The sequence below is a fragment of the Acartia tonsa genome, chromosome 11, assembly GCF_053477335.1.
Source record: "Acartia tonsa isolate MP-2025a chromosome 11, ASM5347733v1, whole genome shotgun sequence".
NCBI lineage: Eukaryota > Metazoa > Arthropoda > Copepoda > Calanoida > Acartiidae > Acartia > Acartia tonsa.
In genome coordinates, this window is record NC_137270.1 from 27,117,506 (window position 1) to 27,131,929 (window position 14,424).

General features: G+C 30.1%; 1 protein-coding gene and 1 long non-coding RNA gene across 4 annotated transcripts; one reads left to right on the plus strand and one right to left on the minus strand.

Annotated features, from left to right (window-relative positions):
* Positions 1 to 10: 10 nt before the first annotated feature.
* Positions 11 to 4,382, plus strand: LOC145332007 (uncharacterized). Of its 3 annotated transcripts, none has more exons than XR_013884001.1 (4): positions 11 to 1,349; positions 1,579 to 1,646; positions 2,078 to 2,196; positions 2,982 to 4,382. It is a non-coding gene; the product is annotated as an uncharacterized LOC145332007 (long non-coding RNA). The 3 variants fall into 3 exon arrangements; XR_013884000.1 differs by lacking the exon at positions 2,982 to 4,382 and having other exon boundaries at positions 11 to 883; positions 1,282 to 1,349; positions 2,078 to 2,520; XR_013883999.1 differs by lacking the exon at positions 2,982 to 4,382 and having other exon boundaries at positions 2,078 to 2,520.
* Positions 4,383 to 7,704: 3,322 nt separating this feature from the next.
* Positions 7,705 to 13,583, minus strand: LOC145332581 (inhibin beta E chain-like). Its single transcript, XM_080177589.1, has 6 exons — positions 13,473 to 13,583; positions 12,002 to 12,124; positions 11,604 to 11,708; positions 10,502 to 10,594; positions 9,066 to 9,132; positions 7,705 to 8,671 (listed from the first exon to the last, which is right to left on the minus strand). Exons 2-6 carry the CDS (start codon positions 12,088 to 12,090, stop codon positions 8,480 to 8,482), a joined length of 546 nt encoding a protein of 181 aa, XP_080033715.1. The 5' UTR covers positions 12,091 to 12,124; positions 13,473 to 13,583; the 3' UTR covers positions 7,705 to 8,479.
* Positions 13,584 to 14,424: the final 841 nt, after the last annotated feature.

Genomic DNA, 14,424 nt, shown 5'->3' on the forward strand with positions numbered 1-14,424 from the left:
ATTTTAGAAAGAATTTTCAATAATTAATGATAAAATTTGAATTATAAAACAGAATGATACATATTAACGTCTTAATTCACTGTAATTTCACTAAAAATGATTACTAAAATACAAAAATGCACCGTAGTCATATAGTCCAGTTGAATTATTGCGCCGATGGAAAGTTACGGTTGCCAACATACAGATTGAATAGGTGGCAAAACACTTTGCAAGACAGTTATATTTTTAATCGTAAAATTGCAACGAATAATAACATTTCATGAATTATATAAGTTATGCAGTTTTAATTAATTAACCGGTAAAATATTAAAATGATATTATATACATAAGGTGTTTTTTAAAGTTTGGCAACTTTGTCCAGCACGTTGATTTTATCATCTGAAAACAGGGTTACGAAAGTTAAATAAATGTAAATTTTTTTTAATGTGAATGTAATATATTTTTGGCAATGACTTAAATGAAATATCATCGATAAAATATAAAAAAATATATTGCAATGGATATAAAAGAAATATTTTTCAATATAAAGTTGTATACCTGTACAGAGCATGTGCATGAATGCCGCTATACCGATTGAAAACTATTGTAAACAATGAGTGTTATAGTTCAAGTCTCTTAGAGAAAATACGTGTTATATCCAAGTATGATTGACAGGAGATGGTCCATGTCACAAGATTTATATGAATGTCAGTTAAGAACTCCTAGAGAGCTATATATTCAGAAGTTTAAAAAAGTACTTGTCTACCAGTCTTGGCTGTTAGTGTTGATATATGGACCCTGCAATCAAAGAGATGATAGTCAGATGTTTAAAAAAGTACGTGTCCACCTTCAGTCTTGGCTGTTAGTATATGGACCCTGCAATCAAAGAGTGGTTTGCGTAAAAGTAAGTGTTTAAATAATTTTAATATAAAAACATTAATAATATAGGACCTTGAGCGTACGGTTTTAGGCTGCCTTCGATTAACGGTTTAAGTTTTACTAGCGGCTATGCCCCTTAGAAGCCTCTAGGGGCACTTAAAGTAGGAAGAGAAAAGTCGAGGCCTCATCCTATTTTTAATTTGAGTTTCAGCTATAGATTAAAATAAATAAAAAGCTTCGTTGTAAAAGAGAACAATATTAATATATATAATAGGATAATTGTTTTAAGCCTTTTTTAAACCTTTTTGATTTGATCTAAGAAACACTTTTTATCCTATTCTTAATATTAAATAATCCGGGTTTAATATATATGAATGTAAGAAATATTAATAAATTATATTTAAATTGAATATTGTTTTTCAGGTTCAGCAACACTGATTCATCAGAAATAACTATTTGGGCGCTGCAATTAAAGAAGGGCTCACTTAGTAGTAAGTTTTAAATAATGTAATAAAAAAATCAATATAATTTAGGACCTTACGCATGGTTTTAAGCTACTTCGATAAACTGTTTGTTTTATAATTTTTTAAACCTTTTTGATATATGATATAAGAACGACTTTTTATCCTATTCTTAATATTTAAAGTATTCTACTATTAATATATATAAATAATAATAGAAATATTAACAAATTATATTTCAATTAATATTGTTTTTCAGACTTAACCAGGAATCAGATTCGTGAGAAAATATATGGGCGCTGCAATTAGTGAATGGTTTACATAGAAGTAAGTGTTAAAATAATTTTAATAAGAACATGGATATTTTAGGCCATGTTATTAAGACTATCCTTTAACGAAACCTTTTTAATTCAACCTTGCTACGAAGCCTTGTGTGATACCGGTAGAGTGTTTGAGTTCTTAGGGAACCACACTAATTACATAATATTATCTTGAGTTAGACAGGTTTTATAAGCTGTAAACAGACTAATACAATTAGATATGTCATTATCTTTAAATTATTTATTATAATTTATATAATAGCACCTTTGAAATAAGCTCATATTATATCCAACCTATATTCGCCCTTTAAGGTTTATGATTGTTTTAAGCGTAACGAAGTTTTATACCCTTAATAGAAAGATATTATAAGATGTGTTTTATGTAAAATAATATTAAAAATATATATAAATTATATTTCAATTAATATTCTTTTTCAGGTTTAGCTTCGCACACAGCTGGGTGTATTCTCTGATTATAAGCTGACCGCAATTCGACCGTGGAACATTTCTTAAGCACCAACATGAAGCTGTTGCCATCAGAAATTCATCCGTTAAAAGTAAGTGTTTAATTATTTGTAATAAAAGATAGTTGGAATAATCCTACACGCAACTACGGCAACACCTCGGCCCCAAAAGGTAGTTTCCATGTATACAAGCATAACAAATATGAAGTTAATATACACAGACACACATCGAACTACCTTTATGAAACTGTATACTAAATTATATTAACAATTAAGCTATTATTAAATTTATTAGATAGATATTAAACTGGTTAGACAAAAGTTAATACATAAAAATAATGTACTAGATAGGTAGCTATTTAAAATTAGATTTTACTACTTTATATTATTGAAACAGTACATTCAGGATATTATTAAAATCTAAACAGCATTACATTCATCCTCGTGCATGTTTACTTCGTGAAGAACAGCTGCCAGTTCGGCAGCCTGGGCAGCGGCGGGCAGCAGAGGGGAAGGACGGCAGCGATTAAGATGTGTAGTAATCCATCCATGTTGATATAACCTCTTACAAACCTCCCTCTGGATCTCGACATTGTCAGTTCTGGCTCTAATCTCTAGACTCTCTCTTAGTACTAACATACGACTATTTAATTCATACCATAACTCCAAATTCCCGTTATAAGACATTCTTAGTTTCTCTCAGTCTGGTTATGTATTGATAACTGAATTAAACTTTCTCTAATAAGCAGGCACATACACAAGCTGTATCTACTTTCTCCATGAAATTTTCCAAAAACCGTTAACTTTCCTTTTTGTAAGGCCTTTTTGATTTGTTAATCCTTTAATTGCTTAATTTAAAAATGAATATTCTTTTTCAGGATTTTGGAGTTGAACCAGTTTTGAAGTACGTGGAGCTTTGCAGTTCCATGGAGAACAACGAGAGTTCCATCTCAACATGTAACAGTCACAAATTATACAAAAAATTTCATTATTTATTATAACGACAATGTTGAACCGAGAAAATATGTTAAAATATGTTAGTCAGTTAAAATTAACAAATAATTTACAGAACGATACTAATAAGTTTTATTATGACGATCAATGTTGAACAGAGAATATTCTGTTAGTCAGTTAAAATTAACTTAAATAAAGCGTATTGATTACAATCAGTGTTTATTATGACGACAATGTTGACACCTAACATTCCACAGCTAAAATTCTAAAAAATATTGACTTTAACATATAAAGCGTATTGATTACAATCCGCCCAATCGGTGTTTATTAATTAAGTTCTACTCGAGAGCTCCAAACATTCCACAAGCTAAAATTCTAAAAAATGTTATTTACAGAAACGATACTAGTAAGTTTTGTAGTTTCAGTATTGACCTGGATAATATCTATATGACCTGTTATGTTATAATATGAAATAAATTCTAAATAAAATCATTATCATCATTATATTTTATTTGCGATTTTTATCATTAAGTAGAAGGATGTTTGTTTGGAAAAATCTGGACTTAGCCTAAAAATTTACCTAAAAATATTGACAAGAATTTAATTAACAAGTAAGAATGGAAAAACCTACCTTAAATACTGGAGATCTTGAGGCAAGTATAAACTTGTGCACTTTTAATTTGGAGGTACTAGTTTCTATCAAACAATCAGTAAACTCTGGATCCTCAAAACAATTCTCCAGGTCACCAGAGAGACAGGATACTGCACTTTCAGGTCCAGGTTTTATAACTTCCAGCCAAATAGTCAGAGTACCTCCAGGTAGGAGACTTGCCTGATTGTTCTTCAGTACATTAATCTCCATAAAAGCAGCATTACAATTTACCTCTCCAGGTGGCACTGTTATCAATCGACATTTAGGCATCAGTAGTAGACTGTTGTTATCTTGGATGCCAATCTTTTGTAGTTTCAGTATTGACCTGGATAATATCTATATGACCTGTTATGTTATAATATGAAATAAATTCTAAATAAAATCATTATCATCATATTTTATTAATTTCATATTCCATATAACGAAAGCAAATAGTGCTGAGTAAAAGGATGCTTTGTTTGGAAAGTATTAGGTCTGAATATTTCCTCATTATATTTTATTTGCGATGTTTATCATTAAGTAGAAGGATGTTTGTTTGGAAAAATCTGGACTTAGCCAAAAAATTTACCTTGTCAATTTTTACCAAAAAGTTGGTCAAATTTTACCAAGTTTTTTTTTTTGGCAGAGTCCAAAAATCTGGACTTAGCCTAAAAATTTACCTTGTCAATTTTTACCAAAAAGTTGGTCAAATTTTACCAAGTTTTTTTTTTTGGCAAAGTCCAAAAATTTGGACTTAGCCTAAAAATTTACCTTGTCAATTTTTACCAAAAAGTTGGTCAAATTTTACCAAGTTTTTTTTTTTGGCAAAGTCCAAAAATTTGGACTTAGCCTAAAAATTTACCTTGTCAATTTTTACCAAAAAGTTGGTCAAATTTTACCAAGTTTTTTTTTTTGGCAAAGTCCAAAAATTTGGACTTAGCCTAAAAATTTACCTTGTCAATTTTTACCAAAAAGTTGGTCAAATTTTACCAAGTTTTTTTTTTTGGCAAAGTCCAAAAATTTGGACTTAGCCTAAAAATTTACCTTGTCAATTTTTACCAAAAAGTTGGTCAAATTTTACCAAGTTCATTTTTTTTGGCAAAGTCCAAAAATCTGGACTTAGCCTAAAAAAATACCTTGTCAAATTTTACCAACTTTTTGGTAAAAATTGACCAAATTGTGTTTTTTTGTCTAAGTCCGAAAATTCGGACTTAACCTGAAAAATAGAGTTGTAAAATTGACCACATTTTTGGTAAAACTTCCAAAAGTGGTAAAATTGAAAAAAAAAAAAAAAATTTAAATTTAGGCTTCATTGTATAAAAGTCATTATTTTAAAGTACTACAACTGATTATGAAGAGCTGTTTTTTATTTAAAACACAAAAAACGGGTTTTTTTGTTTCGTCAAATTTTACAAAAAAAATGGTAAAATTTGACTAATTTTTTGGCTAAAATTTTTGCTGGTAAAATTTACCACGAAACTGGTATATTATACCAGGTTGACCAGCTTTACCACTTTTCTGGTAAAACGAGTTTTTTTTCTGGTATTTCGTAGAACCTGGGTGAAACGGTTTGACAAAAAATACCCTGCTTTAACTGCTTAAAGCCTGCCATGAGTAGACCCAATACCCAAAAATTTGAAGCCTCCAGCTTCAATAACAAAAAAGTTACAGACATTTTAAAATGATTCTTTTAGTACAATGAAAATTTTGAAAGATTTTCATTATACTAAAAGAAAATTTCAATATTAAATTACATCATCTGGAAACAAAATTAAAAGCTTATCTTGGTCAGAAGCTTAGACTGCCAGTAACTGATAACATTTTTACAATAAAAACACCCCTTTTTATAGTCAAAAATGTCAAAATGTCTTTAAAAGATTCGGTTTAAATTGCGTTTGAAAGCGTAAAATCATAGCAGGAAAAAATTAAACTAATGTAAGTAATACAGATGCTCAGCTTTGATTAGTTGTTCAGCGGACTTAGCGCAGACTCAGGCTTCTGATTGGCTGGAAATCCTAGAGGCTGGTATTCTAGCACTACAGTACTCTCAATACATCGCAATTTAAACTGAATTTTTTTTAATAATTATGACTATAAAGAAGAGTGTTTTTATTGTAAAAATGTTATCAAGTTACTGGCATCCTAAGTTTCTGCCAAAAATAAGCTTATAATTTTCTTTCTAGGCGCCGTATTTTAATATTGAAAATTCTATTATTAGCAATGAAAAACTTTCAAAATTTTCATTGTACTAAAAATATGATTTTAAAATGTCTATAACTGTTTTTGATTTTGAAGCTGGAGGCTTCAAATTTTAGGTATTGGGTCTACTCGTGGCAGTCTTTCAGCAGTTAAAGCCGTATATTTCTTGCATGGTTCCTTTAATGAATCAACCAATCAAAATTCAATAAAGTTAATGTCCCCAAAGTTGTTGAGCCAATGAATAAGAAAATTTTATAAATTTTTTTGTGATTAGTGAAATAAACAGCCTAATATCCCTTTCATCCCTGAAAAATATATCTTATTTCAAGGCTATTCTGTTTTAAGTTAAGACTGTTAGATAAGTGGAAGAAAGAGAGAGAAAATTCATATAAAGTTATTTTTATTTCATTTAACAACGTAAGAACAAAGTTACAAAATTAAGTATAAAATTATTTCTATACATCATTAATTATATTTTTACTTCTATACATTTTGGTGATCATTAAATATAGTTTCAAGGGTATATAGGGATATCAATAAGGAAAAATAAATTGTGAAAAAAATAATAGTTATTTATTGCATCATATTATAGACAGCTTTCCGTGGATACTGACATAAAAATTTTTTGAATTGTCCCCTCAGTGTAACAAAACTGGTTATAATATTATTATTTTTCCTTATGAAATCCATTGAAATACCATGCAATAAATAACTAAACTTAGATTTATTTTTCTTAAATCAAATCCCTTTGGCTTACATCAGGTAACTAAATTTCTTATTGGTCCATAAGTTTAAATAGTCAGATAGATATGTTTCTTTTGATATGTTTTAAATAGAATAAATATGTTTTACAAATAATTTGATAAGGACAGAAATATATCTAAAATTACAGAGGTTTTTAATGAATTCCATTATAACCTATATTATAGAATAGAATTATGTTCAGCTATATTAACAATATCACATTTATGTTTTTTATTTGAGATCAAAATAATTGCAGGGTCTTTTTACAATAAAAGTTAAATCATAATAAATATACGTATCAGAGTTTGATAATATTAGGTAATTATGTATTCTATTATGTATTTCTACTTACAATACAATCATCAGAGTTAAAAACTAATTTCAATTCAAGTAAGGATACAGATGCCCCAACTTCAGATAACCAGCAATAGATTTCAAAATTAAAACTTCAAAATTCCCATCAATCGCAAGGTAGATAATTAGGTAAACTTAAACTTACAAAGAATTTTAAGCCGGGAAGAGAGGGGGAGGGCCCAGGGCAAGTGATATCTCACTCATCAATTCATATTTAAAAATTCATATGTTCAAATCACATATTTTATATTTTCTGATTCGATTCAAAGCAACTTTAGTTTTCAGCAATTGGATGCAATGATCATATAGATTTGAATTGATAAATCAAAGAGTTGTTATGCTTTTTGTAAAATTCTTACTTGTAAATTTTATTGATAGAAACTTTTAACAAGAAAGTTGGCATAAAATAACAGTTATTTCTCACATCGTATTATAAACAGCTTTCCGCGGATATAAAGTGTACAATTGTAAGATTAAAACCAGTTTTTTTAGCCCCGAGATGCCAAAGGCACAGGCTAAAAAAACTGGTTTTAATCTTATGATTGTACATTTTTATATTCATAGAAAACTGGATATAATACAATGCTAGACATAATTTTTTTGTATTGATGAGAACCGGTTCGAATCCACCGGTTTTGAATGAATACGAGAAATATAATTAAATTTATTTATAATTTGTCAGGTTTCATTTTTTATGCTAAATAATTTTGGAAAACCAATTTTTTTTTATATTTTTAGAAATTTTGTGTTTTTTAGGTTTCATTATAATTTTTTTTTGAAATTTTGGATAAATTGTAGATAAGATATAAAAATCTATGTTATAAAAATAATTTAAGTATAATCAACGAGAAATTAACTGTAACTAACATAGAATTGAGCATTTTAATGATAATATAATCAACAAATTAATACATAATAAAATACAACCTGAAATGGTTATCTTTGGTTTAAAACACATATATAATAAATAGTTTGACAATTATGACAGTGTTTAATAGAATTATTTTATTATTTCAGAAAATCACAAAAAGTTACTTTTATGCTTCAATAAAAAACATTGTTAGTTTCATTTATGGGTTTTTTATTGTGTCATCTTTTGACAGGTTATCAAGTTCAAGGGTTGATCACTAGATAAATATCGGTTTTTAAATAGGGTGAGTGAGTTTTCACTGAAATCAAAAATGTTTATACATAGTTCTTGAAGTTTTTATTAGGTGCTTTCATTATTATTTTGACATAGTCTCATAGTTCTTCAATCATGGTGCTGTTCGAATCTCCATTTAAAGACGTCATTTCGCTCTACCTATAAACTTTGCCTCATTAGCCATTTCTGTCAGAATAGTGCACTGGGTAAGACATCATTGCTATTTATTTCTTATTCTTTTATCCTTTTATCTCAAAGTTCTAGACATCAAATTCCATGCAAAATATGATAACACAAAATTGTCATCAAAAAACTGAAAGCTAAAAAGATTGGAAAATGTTAGAGTCAGCTTAACTGCAGCCACACTGTGTGACCAGCATGTCAGGTATTGTCACCTTTTCTATCTCCAGGTAGGTCATGCCAGCCTCGGGGCCAAAGGATGAAGCGGTTCGATTTATGAAGACAAGGTCAACAGGTGCATGAGCCCGGGGGGAGCAGCAGGGGGCACCCAGCTGGATGGAGGAGTGGCCCTGGTTTAGCCTCTGAAATTATCATCAAATGAAAACTAAATACTTCAATGTAATTCAAATTTCAACATGAAATTAAAATCTTAATTCCTTTCATAAAAAGATAGAATAAAGGTCTTATTGTAATGTCAGTAAGAGTTTAATAAAGACTGTTTGACACTATCAGTTTTAAACACTTGGAAAAACTCAAGCTTAACTATTGACGTTTATTTCCTATATAGGTTTGTCATGGATCTTGATGCAATAATGAAAGCTATTTTGTAAATGTTAAAAAACTTGTACGCTTCTGTGTAACAAATGTTCTTACAAATATAGGTATAATTATATAATATCCTTATGATGGCTTATGATATGCACTACTGGACTTAATAACTTAATAATTTAATGAAAAACTGAATGTAAAACTTACATAAAGCAGTTGTGCCGCAGCACTTGTAAATAGATGTGGATTCACAACTTCTGGACTACAAGATCCCCTGAAAAAAAAGAAATATGGGTATAGTCCTTTCCACGACATCCCTCCATAAGGAGCGATTCTTCGTATTTTTAAAATGGCTTTTTATAGGTTATTTTAGGTTAGGTTATATTGTGTTAGGTGATTGCCCCACAGGGTTAGGTAATTGGCCCCGCAGGGTTAGAGCCCCCCGCAGTGGCTAGAAATAGGAGAAAAGCTACTGTAAAAAATACGAAGAATCGCTCCTTATGGAGATATGTCGTGGAAAGGACTATACCCGAAATTAGTCAGGGTTCTTAAGGGATAAGACAATGGCCGATAAATTAATGTACATCCCAAATGATGATACACAAAATTACTCATTCTGTAGATTACTATTAGTGGTTGAGACGTTTGGACACTCAACTAAATGAACCAACTTATCAAAATTCAAAAGTCCCCAAAGTTGTAAGATTTTTGGGACTAGTGAAATAAACAGCCCAATAAACCCTCCTTTCCAGAATATCAGTTTTAAAAAAATCATTCTTTTTTGTTTGCATTCTATCATTTTTGTTCAGAATATCAATCTTTTTAATCACATTAGGATTTAAAACTTTACACTTTCCTGTTAAAGATAAAAAGTTGTGTAATAAAATTTTACAAGGCTGGAAGGGACAATGAGCTGTTTATTACACTATACCCCAAAGTTTTATAATAACGTTTTATTATTCGTTTGCTTTACAACCTTGGTGACTTTTATTGAATTTTGATTGGTTTGCTCATTTAGATGTGTGTCCAAACATTTCAACCACTATTTGTAATCTACAGAAGGAATAATTTTGTATATCATTATCGGAGATGTACAGCAATTTATAGGCCATTGTCTTATCCCTTTAGATCCCTGAAGATAATCAGTTATATAATAAAATTTTGTCAAAATATTTAAGAAAGAAGATTTATGTTTTAAACTTGTTTGAAAATGATCATTTTGTACAAAAGTTTCAGGAAATAATATATAGCAGCGACCCAGATATAAATTGTTAATTTGCTAGGAGACAGTTCTATTTCCAATAAATTTCAAGAGTTCATTGACACCTTTTAAGTTTTAGATTTATGAAAGATGTTTTTCATTAAGAGACCTATAAAGATATTTTGAGGCCTCTAGGGTCAATTGAGGGTGGGTAGGGAAAGTCAACCCCCCCCCCCCCCCCCTACTTTCTATTTTAGTTTTAAAAAAGGCCATTTTGGGAGGATTGTGGAACCTTTTCCAAAAATGATTATAAACCTTCCCAGGACCTACGATAACTTACACTGTAAAGGAGAACTGTATCAGTTCATCATTTAGCGAGATCCTTTGGTACAGACAAACACACACAGATCCTGTTACTTTTTTTCATGGATAAGGTACTTACTGACAAAATGTGTAATTGAGCTTAATTGGAGCTAATATATCTGTCCAACCAAGTTCTTGTAAATCTATTTCCACATGTTGCAGACAGCATGATCTAAATCATAAAAATTATTGATTGATTGATTTATGATTTCTAGCGCGGCATTGTAGAATTTTGTGCACTCATAAAACTGACATTGACTGAATTAGCCATATTTACAAAAACCTATATAATTGAACCTTAAAGCTTTTCTCTTTTCACCAAATTATTCAATAATGATTTATAAATTAAAAATTAAAAGAAAATGAATAATCATAGTGTGGGTGTAGTTGGTATATGTAATATAGCAAGGACACAACATCCATAAGTAGCAAAGCACAAAAAAATGGAGATTTAAATAGCATTTATTAAAACACTGGCTAACCACCATGAATGGTTCATATTGATGGGAATATTAACAAGAAGTCTCAATCATTTATCTTTTATAGGAGCTGAGAAAGTCATGTTTCCCTAAAACGTTTTAGACGTACATAAATATATATGGATATTTCAAATTATAGAAAAGCTTCACTTTTAATAATTTATAGTTATTACAACAATTTACATAAAGAAATAGAGGAAAACATAATTAACTATGACGTAAAATATAAAGTTTTAATTAGCTGCAAATGATTCAATATGCTCACAAAAGAATGTATTTGAAATCTTTATTAATACAAGTTCATTCTTAGCTAATTGAATGTAAAAGAAATACAAATAATTATTGAAAATTATTCAAAAGGTCAAATAATTGTATTTCTTTGTATAGAAATATATTTTTACTAATCAGCCACAAATTAAGTGCTAGTTGGAGGTCAAACAGCGCACATTTCACTTATACTAATCTTAGTACTTCTATTAATAACCTATTCATGTTACAGCAATAGTACATACTAGTTTGAAAACTAGATTCAAGCAGCTTTATGTACACTAGTTGCCGAAAGGTGGAGGTAGTTTTTTTAAACTGTCTATCTGGGATTATTTTAGATAATTCTTACATATAAGGGGTATTGAAAATGTTAAAGACTGTTCCTTCTTGGCAGAAAATGCGGGAAAATGTAATTTATAATATAATGGTACTTACTGCTGTGAATTTGAGCAGAGATTAAGATTGGTTTGTTGTTGATGTTGAGATGCTGTGGAATTATTATTATTGGTTGCTGATCTCTTTACAAGATGGTGCTCATATCTAAAATATTAGGATCCTATTATAAAAGATAATAAGGTTTTTGTGTCTGTAGCAAAAGATCTTGCTAACCGCTGTTCCAATATACCTCCTTTACAGAGTAGCTTTCCATAGGTTAAGGGAAGGTTTATAACTATTTCGGGGTGGAGTACCACATCCCTCCCAAGAGAAAAAATCCCCGCCTCCTACCAAAACAATACTTTTTTTAAAAACTACTAATGAAAATGGGGTAGTGAACACCACCGTCCACGCCTTAAAGGCCTCTAAAGGATTCAACTATCCATTTATATGCTAACCTGTGCTGAGATCTTCTAAAAGCAGATTTGTATGATTTAGGAGATTTAACTTTTAGATAACCAAGGCGAACTTTAGGACTATGGGACATCTTCTCTACTAGGCTTTGTAAAAAATATTCTTTCCTATAAAAAAAATTAAATTATAATACAGAGGAGATGAACAAAGAGAGAGAGAGAGAGAGAGAGAGAGATAGAGAGAGAGAGAGAGGGGGGGGGGGGGCAATTATGGGCTGTTTATTAAACTAGTCCACAAAGTTTTATAACAACGTTTTCTTATTCGATAGTTAACCAATTTTGGGGTCTTTTATTAATTTTTTATTGTTTGGTTTATAATTAATATGAGTGTACACACATTTCAACCATTAATAGTAATCTACAGAATGAGTAATTTTGTGTATTATCAATTCATCGGCCATTGTCTTATCCCTTTAGTCTATTCAGACATCAGAACGTATAAAATATAAAATAAAAACTTAGAAAATGAAAAAATTTTTGTTTAGTCAAATCATTGGAATCAATTTCTATATATTGAGCATTTTTCCATTTTTGACATTGAAAGATTTCATTGCAATCTTACTTTAAATACCAGGGATCTAAAGGGATAAGACAATGGCCGATAATTTCATGTACAACCCGAATGATACACAAAATCAGCTCTTCTGTAGATTACAATAAATAAAAGTCTGATGCCTTAAGTTTTTTTATTCTGAGGATTTTACATGTTGGGTCCGTAACCATTCCTCCAACTTGTAGATTACAATAAGTGGTTGAAACGCATGACTACTCAATTTAATTAACCTTCCAATAAAAGATTTAATATTTTAAAATTTTTGAAACTTTGGAGACTAGTGTAAACCAGGGAGGGAGGGGACTTTAGGCTGTTTATTACACTAGTCCCCAAAGTTTTATAATCATGTTTCTTATTCGTAGGCCCAGCAACGTTTATATAATTTTAATTGGGTGATTCATGTAGTTGAGTGTCGAAACGTTTCTTCAACCACTAATTGTAATAAACAAAAGGGATAATTTTATTTATTATCATTGGGTATGTACATCAATTCATAGAACATTGTCTTATCCCTTTAGATCCCTGGGAAAGGGATCAACTCAAGAAATGTGGAAATTATCTATTTCTGGAAATATGATGAAGAATGAATGAATGGAAGAAAATTTTCGTAATCCAATATAGAGATGTCAATAATATATATTATTCTAAACAATACACAATGTATAATATCTGAAATTAAGTAAAAAAAGAGATGGGATAAGAAAACAACCATTTTCCATTCATTAATAGTTCAAAATATAACAATACTGGTATTACTTTCATGATTTTTATTTAAAAATTCGTGAAAAATTGTTTATAATATATACTTTGCTATACATGATTGTTCAGTACAACTAAGAACCGGTTTTAATCAAGCGGATATTAATCGGTTTCGGAGCCATATTGAAATTTTTTTATATTTACCTTAAAATGAATAAATCATCTTGTGATAATGAATTTATTTGTGATTCTGATTTATGTGATTCTGTAGGAATATATTCTTCGGATCTCTAAAATAATTAAATAATAATATTTCTCGTATTCATTCGAATCCAGTGGATAGGAACCGGTTCTCATTCATACGAAAAAACTATATCTAGCATCGTATTATATCCAGCTTTCTACGAATATAGAAATGTACAATCATAAGATTAAAACCAGTTTTTTTAGCCGGTGCCTTTGGCACCTCGGGGCTAAAAAAACTGGTTTTAATCTTACAATTGTACATTCTATATCCGCGGAAAGCTGTCTATAATACGATGCGAGAAATAACTATTCATGTCCATCTTCTGTAATTATATAGCTGTATTATCTATAATACAAAGTAGAACGATGTCTGTCTGTCCGTCTGTCCGTCTGACCGTCTGTCCGTCCGTCTGTCTGTCTGTCCCTTAAGATCTCGGTAACCACTGAACCGATCGGATTCTACTCTTCAGGGTATCTACCTATTGGTCCTGTGGTGGTTTTAAGCTATTTTCTCGGGGGGTGGGACACCCCCAACCCCCCCAAAAACCAAAAAATCCCCCCCCATTTTTTTTTTTTTTTTTTTTTTTTTTTTTTGAAGGAGTTTCCATGGTCCTTTATGGTCTCTCGCAATAATTTTTTTTTATCACCTCTTGGGCAAAGCCCCTAGAGGCTAGGGGCGAAGCCGCTAGTGATATCTATAAAACAATCCAAGGATGTCCAAGCTCATATATCTATCTACGTAATAATTCATTTAACTAATTGTTTTGTTTTGTTTTTCCAGCCAATGAAAAAGCAACCTAAAACTTTTATTAACATATTAATCGATAGAATAGGTGGATCAAATTTATTTGTATAAAAAATAAGCATTTTTTTATTGTCAGGCTTTTTATACTTTTATCGTCCTCCCCCC

What these genes read in the sequence shown, in the direction of transcription:
- LOC145332581 (XM_080177589.1), bottom strand. Translation starts at nt 12,090, where the DNA reads ATGTCCCATAGTCCTAAAGTTCGCCTTGGTTATCTAAAAGTTAAATCT. An exon ending in TTTAGAAGATCTCAGCACAG is followed by an intron (nt 11,709 to 12,001) that starts GTTAGCATATAA and finishes CTAATATTTTAG; the next exon opens with ATATGAGCACCATCTTGTAA. An exon ending in CTGCGGCACAACTGCTTTAT is followed by an intron (nt 8,672 to 9,065) that starts GTAAGTTTTACA and finishes TGATAATTTCAG; the next exon opens with AGGCTAAACCAGGGCCACTC.